General features: G+C 42.8%; 2 protein-coding genes across 3 annotated transcripts; one reads left to right on the forward strand and one right to left on the reverse strand.

Moving 5' to 3' along the window:
• Window positions 1–123: 123 nt before the first annotated feature.
• RBIS (ribosomal biogenesis factor) lies at window positions 124–3,005 on the forward strand. The gene is made up of 3 exons (XM_042838941.1): window positions 124–258; window positions 1,989–2,105; window positions 2,846–3,005. Exons 1-3 carry the CDS (start codon window positions 124–126, stop codon window positions 2,912–2,914), a joined length of 321 nt encoding a protein of 106 aa, XP_042694875.1. The 3' UTR covers window positions 2,915–3,005.
• E2F5 (E2F transcription factor 5) lies at window positions 2,962–14,850 on the reverse strand. 2 transcript variants are annotated; one of them, XM_042838921.1, is made up of 9 exons: window positions 14,722–14,850; window positions 11,635–11,744; window positions 10,838–10,999; window positions 9,542–9,585; window positions 8,287–8,351; window positions 6,406–6,667; window positions 5,503–5,703; window positions 5,008–5,052; window positions 2,962–3,684 (listed from the first exon to the last, which is right to left on the reverse strand). In XM_042838921.1, exons 1-9 carry the CDS (start codon window positions 14,848–14,850, stop codon window positions 3,575–3,577), a joined length of 1,128 nt encoding a protein of 375 aa, XP_042694855.1. In that variant the 3' UTR covers window positions 2,962–3,574. The 2 variants fall into 2 exon arrangements, with proteins under 2 accessions (XP_042694855.1, XP_042694863.1); XM_042838929.1 differs by lacking the exon at window positions 14,722–14,850 and having other exon boundaries at window positions 10,838–10,997; window positions 11,635–11,721.
• Between the last annotated feature and the right edge of the window lie 485 nt (window positions 14,851–15,335).

The raw sequence follows: 15,335 nt of genomic DNA on the forward strand, positions 1-15,335 counted from the left end.
TCAACATCCCACGCGCTGCGAACGGCGGACCCGCGGAGGGGAATCCCGGGCCGGTGACGTCAGGGCTTCCCCCGGCGCTCAGTCATGACGTCAGGCGCGCGCCGGCTGCTCGCGGCGGCGGCCATGGGGAAGAGTCGGGCGCGGAAGGCGGCGAAGGCGGCGAAGGCGGCCAACGTTTTCGCTATCGCCCGCGGCGCTGCCGCCGGGAAGGCCCGCGGGAAGGGCCGGGCGCGGCCCGTCACCTCCGGGCTGAGAAAGGTGAGCGGGAGCCGGCGGGGCTGAGCCGCTCCGCAGTTTCCCCGGGGCTGCGGGTTTGCGCGTGCTGAGGTCGCGGCCACGATTCTCCTGGGCTGCATCGAAAGCCGCGCGGGCAGCGGGGCGAGGTGATCTGCCTCGCTGCGCTGCGGTGGGAGAGCGGCCGGAGTGCTGCGTCCGGATGGGGAGAGCTCGGCGCAGGAGAGACGTGGGCCTGCTAGAGCGTGTCCGCAGGGCCGCAGAAATTATCCACGGAGGGAACATCTCTTTTGTAAGGACAGGCTGAGAGAGCTGGCGCTGCTCAGCCTGGAGAAGAGAAGGCTGTGAGGTGACCTGAGAGCGGCCTGTCGGTATCTAAAGGGGAGCTACAGGAAAGAAGGGGACAGGCTCTTTAGCGGGTCTGTGGTGGTAGGACAAGAGGAAATGGGTTCAAGCTAAAAGAGAGGAGATTTAGTCTGGGTATAAGGAAAACTTTTTGCAACAAGAGAGTTGAGGCGCTGTCCCTCACTGCACACCACTTGGTCGGCTGTGCAGAAGGAAGTGGCAGCTCCTAAAAAAGGCCCTTTGAGATCTTATTCTACAAGAGAAAGCCACCTGACAGGTTAATCTGGCTGACAGACAGGAACACAACGAACTGTGGAAATAAACAGGGAGCCATGAAACAATTTCACGTTGCTGGTGTGAAATCTGCACTTAGTCTAAAGGGCTCTGTATAATAAAAGGAGGAACGGGCTTAAAAGCATCTTCGTGAGAACCCAGCAGCTTATTAGGAGTAAAATTTTATTCTGTGTGTTTGAAGCTGTATTCTTTAATTCATTAAGCCTTTGGGGATTTATGTATCTTTAAGTAGTACTGTAAAAATGCTCAAAAAAATGTGTTTAAATGGGTTTGTTCCTCAGTGAGACTCCATAGTAACTATTCAAACAGCTTTTGATGCAGACACACATCCCAGCTGCAGAGCCTCATTCTGCAGAGCAGTTCCTGCCTGAGTGCAAAGGGTATTTGGAACACAAACTGACACTTTCGGCACTGCTGAAGCTGGGAGCTGCCAACAGGCTCTCATGGAAAACAGAAGGCCTGAGAAAATTGAATTGCCCACAGCCCCATATACTCTAATTTGAGCAAGGAGCTGAACCTGTATTTCTTGAGTCAACCTATAGTTTATTATCAATTATCCTCTAATCTAAATAGATTGTTTTATTGGCCTCGTGCCCCCACTTTCTTACTGCTGGTCCTCCTGGCCGCTGTCTCAGGAATGAATGGAATTATTGTTAATGTCTGAAATTACAGCAGCTTTGAAGGCAAAAGGCATAAATATGTGTAACAGTGCACAGTTTGCTTCTGCCTATGTAAATTGCTGAGATGTGAATGAAAGCCTTTGGAATAGCTGGAGACAGCCTGCAGTTTGGGATGTGTGGCATGCTTCTGGACCGGGTGCAGTGTGAAGTGCTGTTGTATGGCCAAGATCCTGCCCAAAGTGCAGTGGGTTGGTGTGAGCTCCTTTCCCAACACAGCAAGTCTGACCGCTTTCATAATTCTGTATTTATTCCAACATTTGTACATGACTCAGCAATATAACTGACAACCAAAATTCTAATATAAAAACATTCCTGCTGTAATGTTGTAAGATATGCATATAACATATATTAACTAGTTAACAGTTGTACAAAAATGATGCCAGTGCAATTTCAGTTTAGAACACCAATGTGTGCTGTTTTTTTTTCTCCCTGCAGATAAACATTGCAAATGCTGACAAAGTGAGCAAGATAAATAAAGCTTTTGCTGAAATTCAGAAAGAAGTACGGCAACTATCGAAAGGTACTGCAGCAGAACCTCCAAAGAACCAGCAGGTAATTTCTCTTTGTGAGAATCTGAGGAGGAAAGTGAAAGGGATGTACATTTTTAAAGCATTATATTCTGACACAAAGGCTGCAGGCAATTCTTGTAGTGGTTTTAAAATGACAAAGCCAGCTTTATTAACTTCAGTTGCGGGGAAATGCTGAAATCTGGCTGGCATTGTCAAGTGCCCTATAACTATTATGTTAGGGGGACAAACGAGATTATACAGGTGAACCCACCCTGGCTGGTGGGGAAGTAGAGGGAACTGGACAAGACTGAGTACTGTGCCTGGGGTCATCAAGTTTTTGTGTGGCTGGGAGCAACAGAACAACTGCCAAATAACCCAGGGTGAGGCTGAAGAAGAAAGGAAGCACACGTGATAGTGCTGCTGGTACAGCACGAGGCCAAGCAAGGCTGTAGTTTGCTATTGCGCATGGCTGGGATCTTGGACTGTCCCACTACTTCTGCACTAGTAGGGCTGTACATGACATAACATTCAATGTGACCATTTGGGGTGTAAAGAAATAGTATTTTTCATCTCTGTTTCAAAATTGTGCTGTCTTAAGTATTCCCTGAACTAAAAGGTGTGCCTCTTTCACCTGGGCTATGCACATTACTGATGTGATACTTTATCTTTCACTTGCAGCATAAATAATTGGCTGGTTTTTATTTTTTTCCTTTTTTTTTTTTCCTTCCCCAAGCATAAAACTGAATTGATCTGTATTTTAAACTGAAACTTTTCTTTTATAAGGTTACTACACCTTCAGAAGAGGAACCAGCAAATGTGGATGCTGCCACAAGTCTGTTATCACAGCTGTAATGCGTAACGGATGATGAAGAGATTCCAAGAATTGAAGGTCACACAGGCTTTCTTTGTAAAATTTTATTAAAAAAATCTTGTTAATATACAAGTATTGGCACACTTTAATACAAACTACAAACAGACCTTTCCTATCATCTAGGAAAGTGGAATGTCAGAAGTCAGTGTGAGAAACTTAAAGTGCTAAAACAGAAGGCACTTCACAAAATTGGTTCACTGAAACAATTAAGCATAACTCAAGTTGATATCCTTCACTTTTCAGCTTGGCAGTGGAAGTTTCAAATTTGATGGGAACATTATAAAATATTGACAGCTTCTCGGCAGTAAAGCTTCAAAGAAAATGCTGGTAACTATGAGAAAAGCCTAATCATTTTGGAAGGCTATTAAAGCATTTTTGCTTTCCTTAGAAAAGAAAAATCCAAAATCATTGGATTACACAAAGGACACTCAGGTGAAAAATGTGCCAAGATTCTGATAAAAAAGCCCTTTTTTTCTGGTGGTTAAATTCGTTTTGTGAAGTAGTTAAAGGAAGCAAAAGGAAATATACTCCCAGAGTCAGTGAACTAAGAAGTTATACATTCATTATTCAAATACTTAGGTTATGAAGAAGTCTAGAATGTTATCGTTAGAGGTAGATAAGTAGTCTGGTTGACACAATATCTAATAATTTAGTATCTGCACATCAAAGAGATCACAGACTCCTTCATTATCATCCAGGTTAAAGTTGTAGTCATCTCCGGGAGTAGGAGAGAGTCGTAAGAGAGGAAAAACTGTAAAGCAGGAATAGTTTAGTTTAAGTTAAAACACTTTTGGAATATCAGTCCTGTCTCATAATCCAGTATGTTCATCATCACCAGTGCCAGGGTCAGTCTTAAGTAAAATATTGCCTTGATAATCTCACAAGCATGCTAGGACACATACTGTGACTATCTGTATTGCCTTCAAACTAAGGCAATAGGCGACATGTCTACACCTTTGTCCTTAGTATCTTACATAAATTTGCTGGGGGTGGAGTGAAAGCTGTGAAGTATGGACCTACTCTCTCCTTTTGCAGCAAAGGAACTCCTAAGCAGCTTTTGAAAATTCTGTCAAAAAGCCACTACTTATATTTATCTCCTTCCTGTGACAATATTGTATGTATTAGTCTTCAGATATTTAATGTGGATAAAGAAATTAATATTATCTCTATTGTACAGAAGAAAAATGGAAGCTGTCAGCTTCTCTGCACTACATTTCATGCACGGAATTGAAGCCCTTTTTGGGTAATGCAGGAGAAGCCTCAGCCCTCGTGCTGTACCTCAGGAAGACTAATGCAGAAGAGTTGGGCACGTTGTAGCTGTTCTAAAATGGGAGAGTATGTCCATTTTATCCACATATTTTATTGTCACGTTCATAAAACTCCAGCTTCCCTCTTAGATCTTGTAGCTGCATGTTTCTTTCTAGATAAGCCCCAAGTCTGCCTGCTTGAAAAGCAGATATTAACACAAGGTGTTCACAGAACAGCATAGTTAAATGGGAAAAGGACTAAGGCAGCTGGGTTCAGTGAGATACAGCAGGGGGTCATAAAGTGTATGGAACCACTGTAGCTCAGTTCTGCATACATATGGCCAAGGAGATGCAAGACCAGAAAAGGATTGTATTCATTCTGCCAGTGTAAGAGACCTGGCCAAGTATCAATCTGTATGCAGGCATGTAAATATGCTCTGAAATATCTGCTCAGAGCTCATGGAAGAGGCCTGAGGCAGAACAGAATTAAACAAGATATATATATATATATATATTTTAAGGCAGGCACTCGAGTCATCAACCTGTTCTTTATTTATTTTCAAATTAAGTACTGTTCAGTTACTCATGCATGTAAGTTCTTGCTGGATTAAGGCTTCATATTTTGACTGTTAAATAAAAGCGTTGCAGGGAACAGATAGGGATGCAAAGATGAGAATGACAAAGATAGAAGAGGCAGTACAGGGGAAAGAAGTAGTATCATACTGGCTCTTGATATGAGATTTAAGACACCTACCAAGAGTGCTGTTCATATAAAAACCATACTGCTACTTTTTTAATATCTGCAAGTAAGGATGCTAAATACTTACCATCAGAGGACATAAGTTCGTCAATAATATCCCCACCAATATTTCCTGTGAAAACAGGAGCATGTGTTTATTGCAGTTAACAGATTCCCTGCGTAACAACACTGAACTGTAAAGTACAGTACAGCTCACATGCACATGCTAGGAGCTGTGGAGACAGTGTGCTGCATAAATATATAAAATATATTCCTGTTTTTATCCCTCAGTTTTTCCTGATAAATTTCTCATGCTTTCCTCAAGCTGTACAGTCAATCTCTTATAACCCTAAAGCCATGTGCAATGAGTAGCTTATTTGATAGCAGAGAAAGGTATTTTGCTCAAAATGAGCTTGCTACCCAGAACTGGCTCTGTGGCTTCAGTGGGAGATAAACAAATGCCTATCATTTCCTCCGTGGGAAAAGCCTTAATCCTTCCCTCCTTGTAACTCATTGGTAACTTGGCAAAAAGAATGGCTCAGGAAGCAACAAAAATACTGAATAGCAACTGTTTTCTTCCTACCTGTGGGCTCCTCCATCTTTCCTATGTCAAACGAGTTTGGCTTGAGGATACAGTTAACGTCCAAAGGGAGCAAAGCCTGATAGTCGTTGGAGCTTGCTGTAGCTTGGGCGACATCTCCTGAAAGGCTGGGGTACAACACTGACTCTGGAAGGCTAGAGTAAGGAGTTGCTGGCGTTGTACTGTTCTGCTGCAAACTGCTTTCTACAAAGACAGAAAAGCACATTATAAAATCTATTACTGTAAAAAGGAATGTAAAAGACCTGCATCTGGCTTTCTCTCTTGAGGACAACACAGCTAATGTCTGGGTTGAGGAAAGAAGAATCTCTTCTCCATTCCAAACTCACAAACTCAATTTTATCAGGATCCCTCAGAAACAGAGACTGAAACGGTGACGACATTTTCTTAAATATTTCCATATTATCCTACAATTACGATTTTAAAAAAATACCAGATATTCAGGCAGTCTCTCATTGTGGCTATGTGGAAGAAAGTAAGTGACCTTGTGGCACAAAAGCTGGGACTGGTGCCTGTAGTATCTCCTTCACAAAAAGGTGTATGTTCAAATCATATACTCCCGTCTAAGGCTGACAATTTAATTCCACCCTGCATTTTGGAGAAACATCTCAGATTAACAACTGGGATCACATGCAAAACCTGTTCGGTGTAAGATGATAAGCTACAAGGGGAAAATCTGTTTCATCAATCAGGGTGAAATCAATCAGAGCACAGAAGAGGAAGAACCTCTTGAAAGCCATTAGTAAGCCCCTTGGGATAGTTTCTTAACAGACACCTGCCCTGTTATGCAAATTGTTGATATGCCTTTCTTCTATCTATCACCATTTCTCTTTCTTCCCCCTAAGCCTTTCTCCACCCATCTTAGGTGGAAAAATAATTCAGACCCACCTGACTCTGTGTCCACTGTTGTTTCTGGCAACTGTTGTTCCTGGTTAAGGCCATGTTCTGGTGGGTTTTCAGGAGCTGGAGTAGGTTTAAGGGGAGTCACTGGAGCTGCAGGCTGAGATGGGGTTTGTGCAAGGTCGTCAGGTGGAGGAACTGGAAACACCATGGGCTTGGAGGAATTTGATTCTCTGTTTATAAGCAGTACATGAATAGGTCCTGAACTACTTTTAAGATTGATCTGGTATTTTTTCTGTCCATTCTGGCCCTGTAGAGATGGTGTATTAAGAAAGTTATAATGCCCACAGAATTCGGAACTTCAGAAAAATAGTGATTGCATAGACTTATTTCTCATAGTAACCAATGAAGATGCTTAAACAGAATTCTCGATGTACTTTTTACCTCCCAGAAGATACAGTACTCTTCTAATTAAAATGCTAGGAAGAAATTTTGATTGTCAGACTTATCAAATCATATTCAGACAGGAAACATATATTTAAAACAAATATAAGTGATCTAATAGGAAACAGATAATAATTCTGTTATGCGTTTATCTGACCAGAACAGCTACACAAGACACAAGACACTTTGAAGGGCTTAACTAAGTTCTGAATTGAAGTTAAACGAAACCTACAGTAGGGCTACATCTTATCAGTAACAAAACAGATAAAAGATTTGTATACTTTTACATTTCTTCCTCTTAAATGGAGCTTCAGAACCATCTTAGTTGGGACCAACCATGCCACAATAATTAAGTTTTCACTCAGACCAAGTGAACACAGAATCATTGAGTCAGTAGAAACAATTTCTTAGCTGATTGGCTAGGCATTCTTTTTGCTTGGCTAATTCATCAAACAGGTTTTCAGCAAGTATGTTCCAGAAAAAAAAATGAGGATGAGGAAAGTGGAAAAGGAGCCTGAAGGGAGGGAACCAAAGTAAATGAATCCCATTTGAAGTTGCTGATGGAATACTAAATCATCTGCTTTTGTCCTCAACAAAAAGTCAAAAAAGCTGCATCATAACTGCTTTCACCACACAGGGAACCATACCATTGCCTGAACTGTTTTCAGCACAGATGAACAAACCAGTATCACTGGACCAGCTTCATGGTCCTAGCTTTGGATGCTCTTCTGATATCAGATTGTGCTTAGCCTCGTTAAAAATAGCTTCTGAAACTTCTCCTGTGAGTTTCACCTCTCTAAAAGCATTGTGTCTGTCCTGCTTCATGCAACACTCTCTCCCAACTACGTAAGGTATCAACCCTATTTAAAACAGAGCAATGCATTTAAAAAAAAAAAAAAAGATTAAAGATTGACAGAGTTAAGTAATATGGCCTCTTCCTCTAATCCTGCCAAGTCTAACAAACCTTTCAGTTATAAAGAAGTCTGCAGTGTGTTTCTCTATTCAGTATATTACTATGTGATTAAACATGAACAGCATCTAAACCACATCTGCAAATAAATCTAAAAGGCATTTTCATGGAAGTTCTGATTTAGCAACACAATAATGTTTGAAATTTAACACATAAAAGTTACTGCTATTAAGTTCTCAAGGGAATTCAAGACATTATGCCTAAACTGCAAGGCTGCAAACTTTAAGATTGAGGGAGAAGAGAGGACAAAGAAACCAACTATTATATCTTGTTTCCAATATAAGACAAGTTATCATTAGTTTCTCATTTGTATACATAGACTTAGGTGTGCTGAAAAACAAACAAACAAACAACAACACTTTTTCCCACTCAACTCCTCCATCCTCAACTAAGACTAGCTTAATGTTTTTCCTTCCTCTCTCATCACAGCCTGAGATAAATCCTCAGCTACAGTCTACCTCTTCTTTTCCACTGTCCCCCTACAGCACTCAGGTAAACAAGGAACCAGTACATACCATTTCGGGTATAGGTACTTCTAACTGTGTACCACAAGGTGCTTGAATTGCTAGAAGTGTGTCTCCTGGTTAAATAGCAATTTTTAAGAAAGTGTTAACTGTGCGTATTTTTCTTACATCTTGCATGATATCCACTCAAATAAGAATAATTCTCTAAAGCTACTCAAAGTACTGCATAAGTCCAGCACAAATACACTTAGGATGGGATTTGCATAGTCCCTGTAAGATCCAAAACCCAATATTTAACTAGCTTCCTTCTCAGCAAAAGGATCTCTTTCATACAGCTTGCTTAATTGCTTTGAGAACAGGTGACACAGGAAAGCGAAAAAACATTTCAGATGTTGTCTTCAATGCCAGCATTTTCAAGTACCTGAACTTAGAGCTTCTGCAGCACATCCAACTAAGATGCAACAGGTGGCCATAACACTCACCTGTAGCTTCACTACGTGCATCGCAAATTATTAAAGTTAGGACACATCAATTTGCCTTCATCCATAACTTGGAATGATGCTTTTTTTCCCCTGCCATTTGAGATATATTTTACACCAAGTACAATGCGGTTGGTATCTTAAACAGCTCCTACATATTTTGTAACAACTAATTCTTCTCAGCAACAGCTTGTTTTGTAAAACTCCACAGCAGTTTCTAATGTTACATTTTTATTCATAATGAAACCCAACCTTCCTTGTGGCGAACAGGCTGAACAACAATACTCCCTTGAGTAATTTGGGATCCAGAAAGGGTGTCAAGGGAAATAATTTCTTCCAGCAATTCTTGGCAATTTGTTCAAACTTCCTGTTCAGAAGGAATCTTTCTTGTTCAGTAGCAATGTCCCATCTTTAACTTCAACCGGCCCCATGTAACATCACAAGGAATTCCTTCTGACTCAAGCTGTCATCTGAAAACTTAAAAGAAATCTAAACATGGCTGGCCTTCAGATGAGACCTGCAAGCCCTGTCCCTGGTTCTGTCAGGGTCAGAGACAAACTCCTGCAAAGTGTGCACAGAGAAAAAGACATCCAAAACCAGCACTCTCAAGCAGCTGAACTTCCATTCCATACAGTGTGTGACTATAACTACACTAGAACCTGGGGGACATGAACAGTAGAAGATGTATCTGTTTACTTCTGACCACTGTTGAATATTTATTCTAAACACAAAATACTTGCAGGGAAAGGCAGGTTGGTTAGCAAGTTGAGTTTCAAGAAGATCAGGAAATCCCTTATTTCATGAGATACAGCATAGGAGCAACTCACCATTGAAACAGTTACAGATATCTTCATGGGTGACATATGAAAATGTAATTTATGTCAAGGAACATCTTTCTTAAAGCAACGTGAAACTGGTATTTGATGCCTTAAAAAGAAGTTTGTCCAAACTAAGCCCAACTTTACTGCTGCTACTCAAAGGTGTAATCAAGGCTTGATTTATGATGTTAAAAATGACTATTTTTAAAATAACACAGTTCTGTACTATTAAAAATATATCTATGTGAAGAAAATACCAAAAGAGAAGGAGCTGAATAGCTTGAATGAGAAGAAATTCTTTTCAAACAGAAAACATGTAAAATCTTGTTTTTAAGAACACCATTTACCTCATTAACTTCACATTATATAATTCAACAGTGTATCAGGATTTCCCCCCAAAAAACACACAAAAAGACTGCTAGAGGGGACTTGAGAGTTCATCTTCAGACCCATTCCACTGCCTCAAGGTAGGATCAATTATTAAGACATTCCAGACAGTTGTTTGCCTCTCCTGTTCTGGAAAACATCCAGTGATGGATATTCCAACATCTACCCTGGGGGATTAATTCCACTGCTAACTCTCCCATGGCACATTTCTCTTCATACCTTGCTTAAATCTCCTTTACTACAAAATTTTATAGGTATAGTTTCTGCAGAGCAATTGCAAGTAATGTTAAGTACTTATCATTGGTACTGTCAATAAGAAGGGCATTTTCCTGCTCTAAGTTTCAGATGTGTCTGTTTTGCACAGTATCTTGCAAGACAGATGAACACATTACAATACACAATACGGCTGGATCTTTCTGCTTATGGGGTATTTACACACAGGATATTTTTTCTGTTCTGAATCTAACAAGCTTCAGATCTTTGTCAACTCAACTCAATTTATCTTTGGCTTTAGCTTTAACTTTTCAAGAGAGAAAAGTAGAAGATTGGGAGGATAGGAGGGAGATTCATGTAAAATACAGCTAAGAAGGTGTAAATCCAAATGCCTAATGGCAATACAATCAATTTAAAACCAGATATCAGGATTATACCGTGGACTTAAAAATTACTGCAATACATACATATGCTAGATTATTTTCAGGTTACCATTTGTACAATCACAGAGCTTAAAAATACACGCAAACATCATTTGTACTCTTATTGGAACAAAACCTGGAGAGAGAGAAAAAAAAATATTCTTCCTTAGCCTTTGCTTCTGGATGAAATTGATGGATTACAGCATGTTTCACCCTTTACCTATGCTTTAATTGCTGTTTTAATTCTTGTTCCAAGATGCACACTGTTTCTTGAAAAGGATATTGGTGGTTTGTAGAATCATCCATAACATTCTTGATGCTTTGCTGTAGCCACAGTTTCTGCTGATCCAATTCTTTTTCTTTTAGCTCTAGGTCTTCAATTTCAGCTTCAAGATACCTCAGCCTGTCCACGACTTCTTTTGTATTGCAGCCAGCACCTACTCCTCTTAAAAAAAGTATAAAGATTCATGAAACCACAAGAAGTGAAAATCTAAAAGAACACTTTCTAAGTATGCCATCAATTATTTGAAAAATCTAAATTTCATTATGAAGCAAATTTACTCTCCCAGCAGCGTTTTATGGGAAAAATGAGCATTTTAAAAATCAGATCAGATTGAGACTTTCTCTCTACCTAACCTTATATTCTTTCAGAATGTAGCTTTTCTATATTAGAGATGGTTCACAGCTCTCTTCCCCTTCCTGCTCTCTTAACACTTCAGTTACCCTTTCGTAGTCAGTGACCAGAGAAAATAATTAAGAGGTGTGTGTAGGTGGAAATACTGTTCCCCAACACCTGTCACGGATTCAGGGAGTGTGAGTGATAGGTAGAAAGTAGCAATTCAGGTTTTCTGAAAGTATCTCTCCTATAGCTTTTAAACTTGAATCTATGTATCAAGGATGCAAATTAAAGGAAAGACCAACCATGTTCATTGGTAACTTGGATGTTATTTTGAAATGTTGCATTGCTCATTGCTGAGAGTAATATTACTTCATCCCATGTTAACCAGTCAGGAGAAATTGATGGAGGGAGTTTGTGTTGCTTTCAAGCACAGTAAGAAATGAAGAATTGACAACTCTTACTTCCACTGAATGCTGTTTTTTGACTTCTTCTCTATGAGATCAATACCCTCTAAAACGTTGGTGATATCATAGATCCTTCTCTTCTGCCTTACAGCAAGGGCATCAGCAGCCTGTGGAGACAAGAGCATATCAGCAATATCAGCAACGTGGGGCAAACAACAGACATTCTAACCCATCCCCCTGAAAAGAATGCCAAATAATAATTGGCTTGAACTGTTGCCCATCAGAAACAATTCTTTCTTCAAGAATAGGGGATGCTCAATGATAAATTCAGAAATTTAGCATCTGCTTCAAGCGGCGTGCAAGTGTGGCCTCCTGATGGTGAGGGAAATCACATGAGGCAAGGCCAGCAAGCCCACCTTCACCAGGGAGGAGTGCTCACATTAACTGCCAGCGCTGCCATTGGTATCTGCACCACCCAACAGCACTCCTTCTACAAGGCATGAAACAGAAGGGAAGGAAGACAGCAGCACTGCAACAAAATAAGTATCTGAGGCCAACAGCATGTTGAATTTATTATCCCCTAACTGCTGGGATATGGGAGGATGGGGTAATTTCTCAAAGTAGCTGACAGAAGGAGAGCTGCAAGACTGGAAGCCAACATTGTCCTGTAAGCCATCTTGCCATGTGACGAGTGGTAGGAACCATCCTCAATAGCATTCGGAGCTGCCAGAACACTAGCCAACACTGGCAGCCACCACCACTTCCCTTTCTGACCCAGACCAGCTACAGTGTGTTTGTATGTGCTGTCACAACATGTCACTGACAGCAGAGCACACTGTAAGTCAGAGGAAATAGGCTGCTTGATCATTCATAATTCTGTCCGTGAGGATTCTTTTGTACCTGACACAAAGCCTTCCTAGATGTGCACTTCCTGGGCACCTGATGAATACTTTGCTTTCTGCACTTTTTTTTTGTTTGTTTTTTTTAGGTCTTGGTTCAACCAGGGACAAGGAATGAGGTTTAGATCATATCAGAGATGTTTCCCTTTAAAGAAACTTCATGGAAGGGGATGACAGTGGACAACGGGAACCTTCTTTGTGATATAAAAAAAGTACAATGTAGACGGGCAATCTCTTCCCCATCTTCTTTTTGATTTCCCATCAGGCAGGTACTTCAGAGATCAGAGGCTAAGTTCTTATATAACACAGTTTTTCAGTTGGAAATTTTGTCTTTGGTGGTACTGTTTGTTTGTTCTAGTTGCTTAGGTTTTAGGACTCCATTGATTTGCATTTTCTAGAGACAAAAAAACTCCATCAGAACTTCAAATCCCAATTCCCTTCCTGTCCCCACATTTGCAATGCTTTCTGTCTCTTGCCGTGGAATAAACTTCAGCGGCAAGCAAACAAATTTCAGGGTACTCAGTGTTTTGCACTGTTGATCAGAAATACCATTTAGCCCCGAGTATGGCAGGGATGCCATTTTGCTACAAGCCAAGCCTACTTGGAAACAAGGTGGAAGCCAGAGTACACTGCTGAAGAGAAAAAACACACTGTGTTCTGGGTGTCGTTTCAGGTGGCTTAGCCTTTATTCGCTCATTGTGATCTTTCTGTATTTATCCATTCCTTGCAAATGATGGATTTCTGAACAGAGGAGCTTACTTTCTTTCCCTTCCATCTCATCCCTTGACATTTTAAGCTTACCTCCTTAGCAACATTTACTTACACAGGGTTATTCAGGGACAGCTACACAATTATTCTGGAAGAGCTGCTTGATTTTAAAATGAGCCCTCTAGGATTTAACCTCAAGACAATCCTCACTCCCATAATTTGTCAGGCATTATAGCAGAGAAACGGTCAGTGCTAAAACACTTCCAAAGTTCAACACACACAACTGCTGGGGCTTCCCGCACCCAGAGTGAGGAGCAGCAACCTGCATGGGATTAGCATCTGTGTCCCCTGGGGCTGCTTCACAGATGGTCAGTTATAAAGGTGCCCAGAGATCACCAGGAAATGTTCTTCCTCCATTGATAAATCAATCAAAGTACACTTGGAGTTTCCAAACTCTGTTTTCTTCATGATGTACTTAGTATTTTGGTACAGAAATATTACTCAGATGGTCAATATGTGTAAATACAACCGAAAAAATCTTCGATGATTGAACCATCTTTTGGAAAACACTGTTTCACACCAGGAGCTCATTTCCCTGAGCGCACCAGCAGGGTATGCATGCTGCTTTTCACTTTTCCCTACACACGTGACTCGCTTATGAGAAACGCCAGATTACAAAAAAATGTACATTTTGACTAATTGCTTCTGAAAGTCCCAACGTTTTGTTCTCTTCAGTTAGTGCTTACTTAAAACAAACCGTATCCTGTCATTCAGAAACCGGTTTCCAATGCCCTGAGCAGAAGTCTTTGTCATTTCTGCAGTGCCTGTTTACCTTCCCCTAACCATACATGCTGCCATTTCCCCTTGGTGGGAAAAGAACTCCTTCCACGCAGGGGCAAACGACAAACACCCAAGCCGTAGTTCCAAGTCTGACCACCTGAGCGCCCCAGCTGGAATGTAACACCTCGGGGACCCCTCCTGGCTCCCTGACAACTTTCACTTTCCGCTGTAACACTGTTAAAGAGCTCTCTCTGAACAGCACTGCGCGAAAAGTATCCGAGGGCACCTCCTCTCCCAGAGCCCGCTACCAGAGCCAAGGAACGCGGTCAGCTGTCTTGAAAGGATTCAAGTAACCACGGCACCGAGCTGCTTATCCTCAGCTCGGCCAACACCGCCCTCATGCCACCTCTTCATCACCCTGCTCTCGGGCGGAGGTCTCACTGTCGCACGGCAGCGACGCCACAGGGAGCCCTGTTACCTCACACCCCGCATGGAACGGGCCGAAAACAGCCTTAAATAGGCGTCTGTTCACAGAGTCAGTAAGCAGAGCAACCGCAAAGTGAAAACAAACAACCGAAGCCAGTCGGGCTGCACGGGACCACGGCTCCCTTCGCACTCGGCAGGTGACCCGGCCCCGGGGCACGGCCGCAGCCTGACAGCCGCCCGGAGCCTCCCGCCGCTCCCGGCAGCTCTGCGCGCCACCCCGGCCTCCCCACAGCCGCGGCCATGGCGGTCCCGCGCCGCCCCGCCCTCGCACCACTTTGAGGTCCAGCACGCCGTCCTTGGCCTCCTGCAGCAGCGACACGAACTTGGTGGTGAGCAGCCCCAGGCTCTTCTCGTGCCGGCTGCTGCCTCCTCCGCCCGCCGTTTCGGCCGCCGCGGCCATGCTGCCCGCCGGGCCGGCGCCAGCGGGGTCGCCCTATCGCGCCACGTGTCGCGATCGCCGCAACAACCCGAGCTCGGAACGGAGCCGGCCCGAGGGCTGCGGCGGGAGGGGCGGTACCGCAGGAAGTGACGCCGCCGTCGTTGCCTGGACACCGGCATGGGGCGGCGGGGGCTGGGGAGCTGCACGGGAACGGCGCGGCTACGGCGTGCGGTGCCTGTTGAATGCCAGAGCAGTTGGATGACATATAAACTAGGTTCTGGTTACTTTGTCTTTAGTAAGAATACGGTTCTTTAGGTCACATCAGAAATTTGGCTCAAGTCCATTTGCGAACGGTGCACGGTCACGCCACCAGTTTGGTCACACCAAACTCTTGGACCCCACCTCAGCCCTGCGTGCACGCTGAGATGGGACAGCAACCACACGCGCTGGCGCTGCCATGGGCAGCACGCACAGTGCGATGCGCGGACGTCGTGCCACTCGCTGAG

Source organism: Centrocercus urophasianus, unplaced genomic scaffold (assembly GCF_019232065.1).
Source record: "Centrocercus urophasianus isolate 14NV4802_14NV808 unplaced genomic scaffold, USGS_Curo_1.0 seq_11, whole genome shotgun sequence".
Lineage (NCBI taxonomy): Eukaryota > Metazoa > Chordata > Aves > Galliformes > Phasianidae > Centrocercus > Centrocercus urophasianus.

Bases quoted from the DNA above. Each gene is read 5' to 3' on its own strand.
- E2F5 (XM_042838921.1), bottom strand. From the start codon at position 14,850: ATGGCCGCGGCGGCCGAAACGGCGGGCGGAGGAGGCAGCAGCCGGCAC. The intron at 11,000-11,634 runs GTAAGAGTTGTC...ACTTTTTTTAAG, and splicing joins AAAAACAGCATTCAGTGGAA to AGGAGTAGGTGCTGGCTGCA. The intron at 5,704-6,405 runs GTGGGTCTGAAT...CTGTCTTTGTAG, and splicing joins AACAGTGGACACAGAGTCAG to AAAGCAGTTTGCAGCAGAAC.
- RBIS (XM_042838941.1), top strand. From the start codon at position 124: ATGGGGAAGAGTCGGGCGCGGAAGGCGGCGAAGGCGGCGAAGGCGGCC. The intron at 259-1,988 runs GTGAGCGGGAGC...TTCTCCCTGCAG, and splicing joins TCACCTCCGGGCTGAGAAAG to ATAAACATTGCAAATGCTGA. The intron at 2,106-2,845 runs GTAATTTCTCTT...TTCTTTTATAAG, and splicing joins AACCTCCAAAGAACCAGCAG to GTTACTACACCTTCAGAAGA.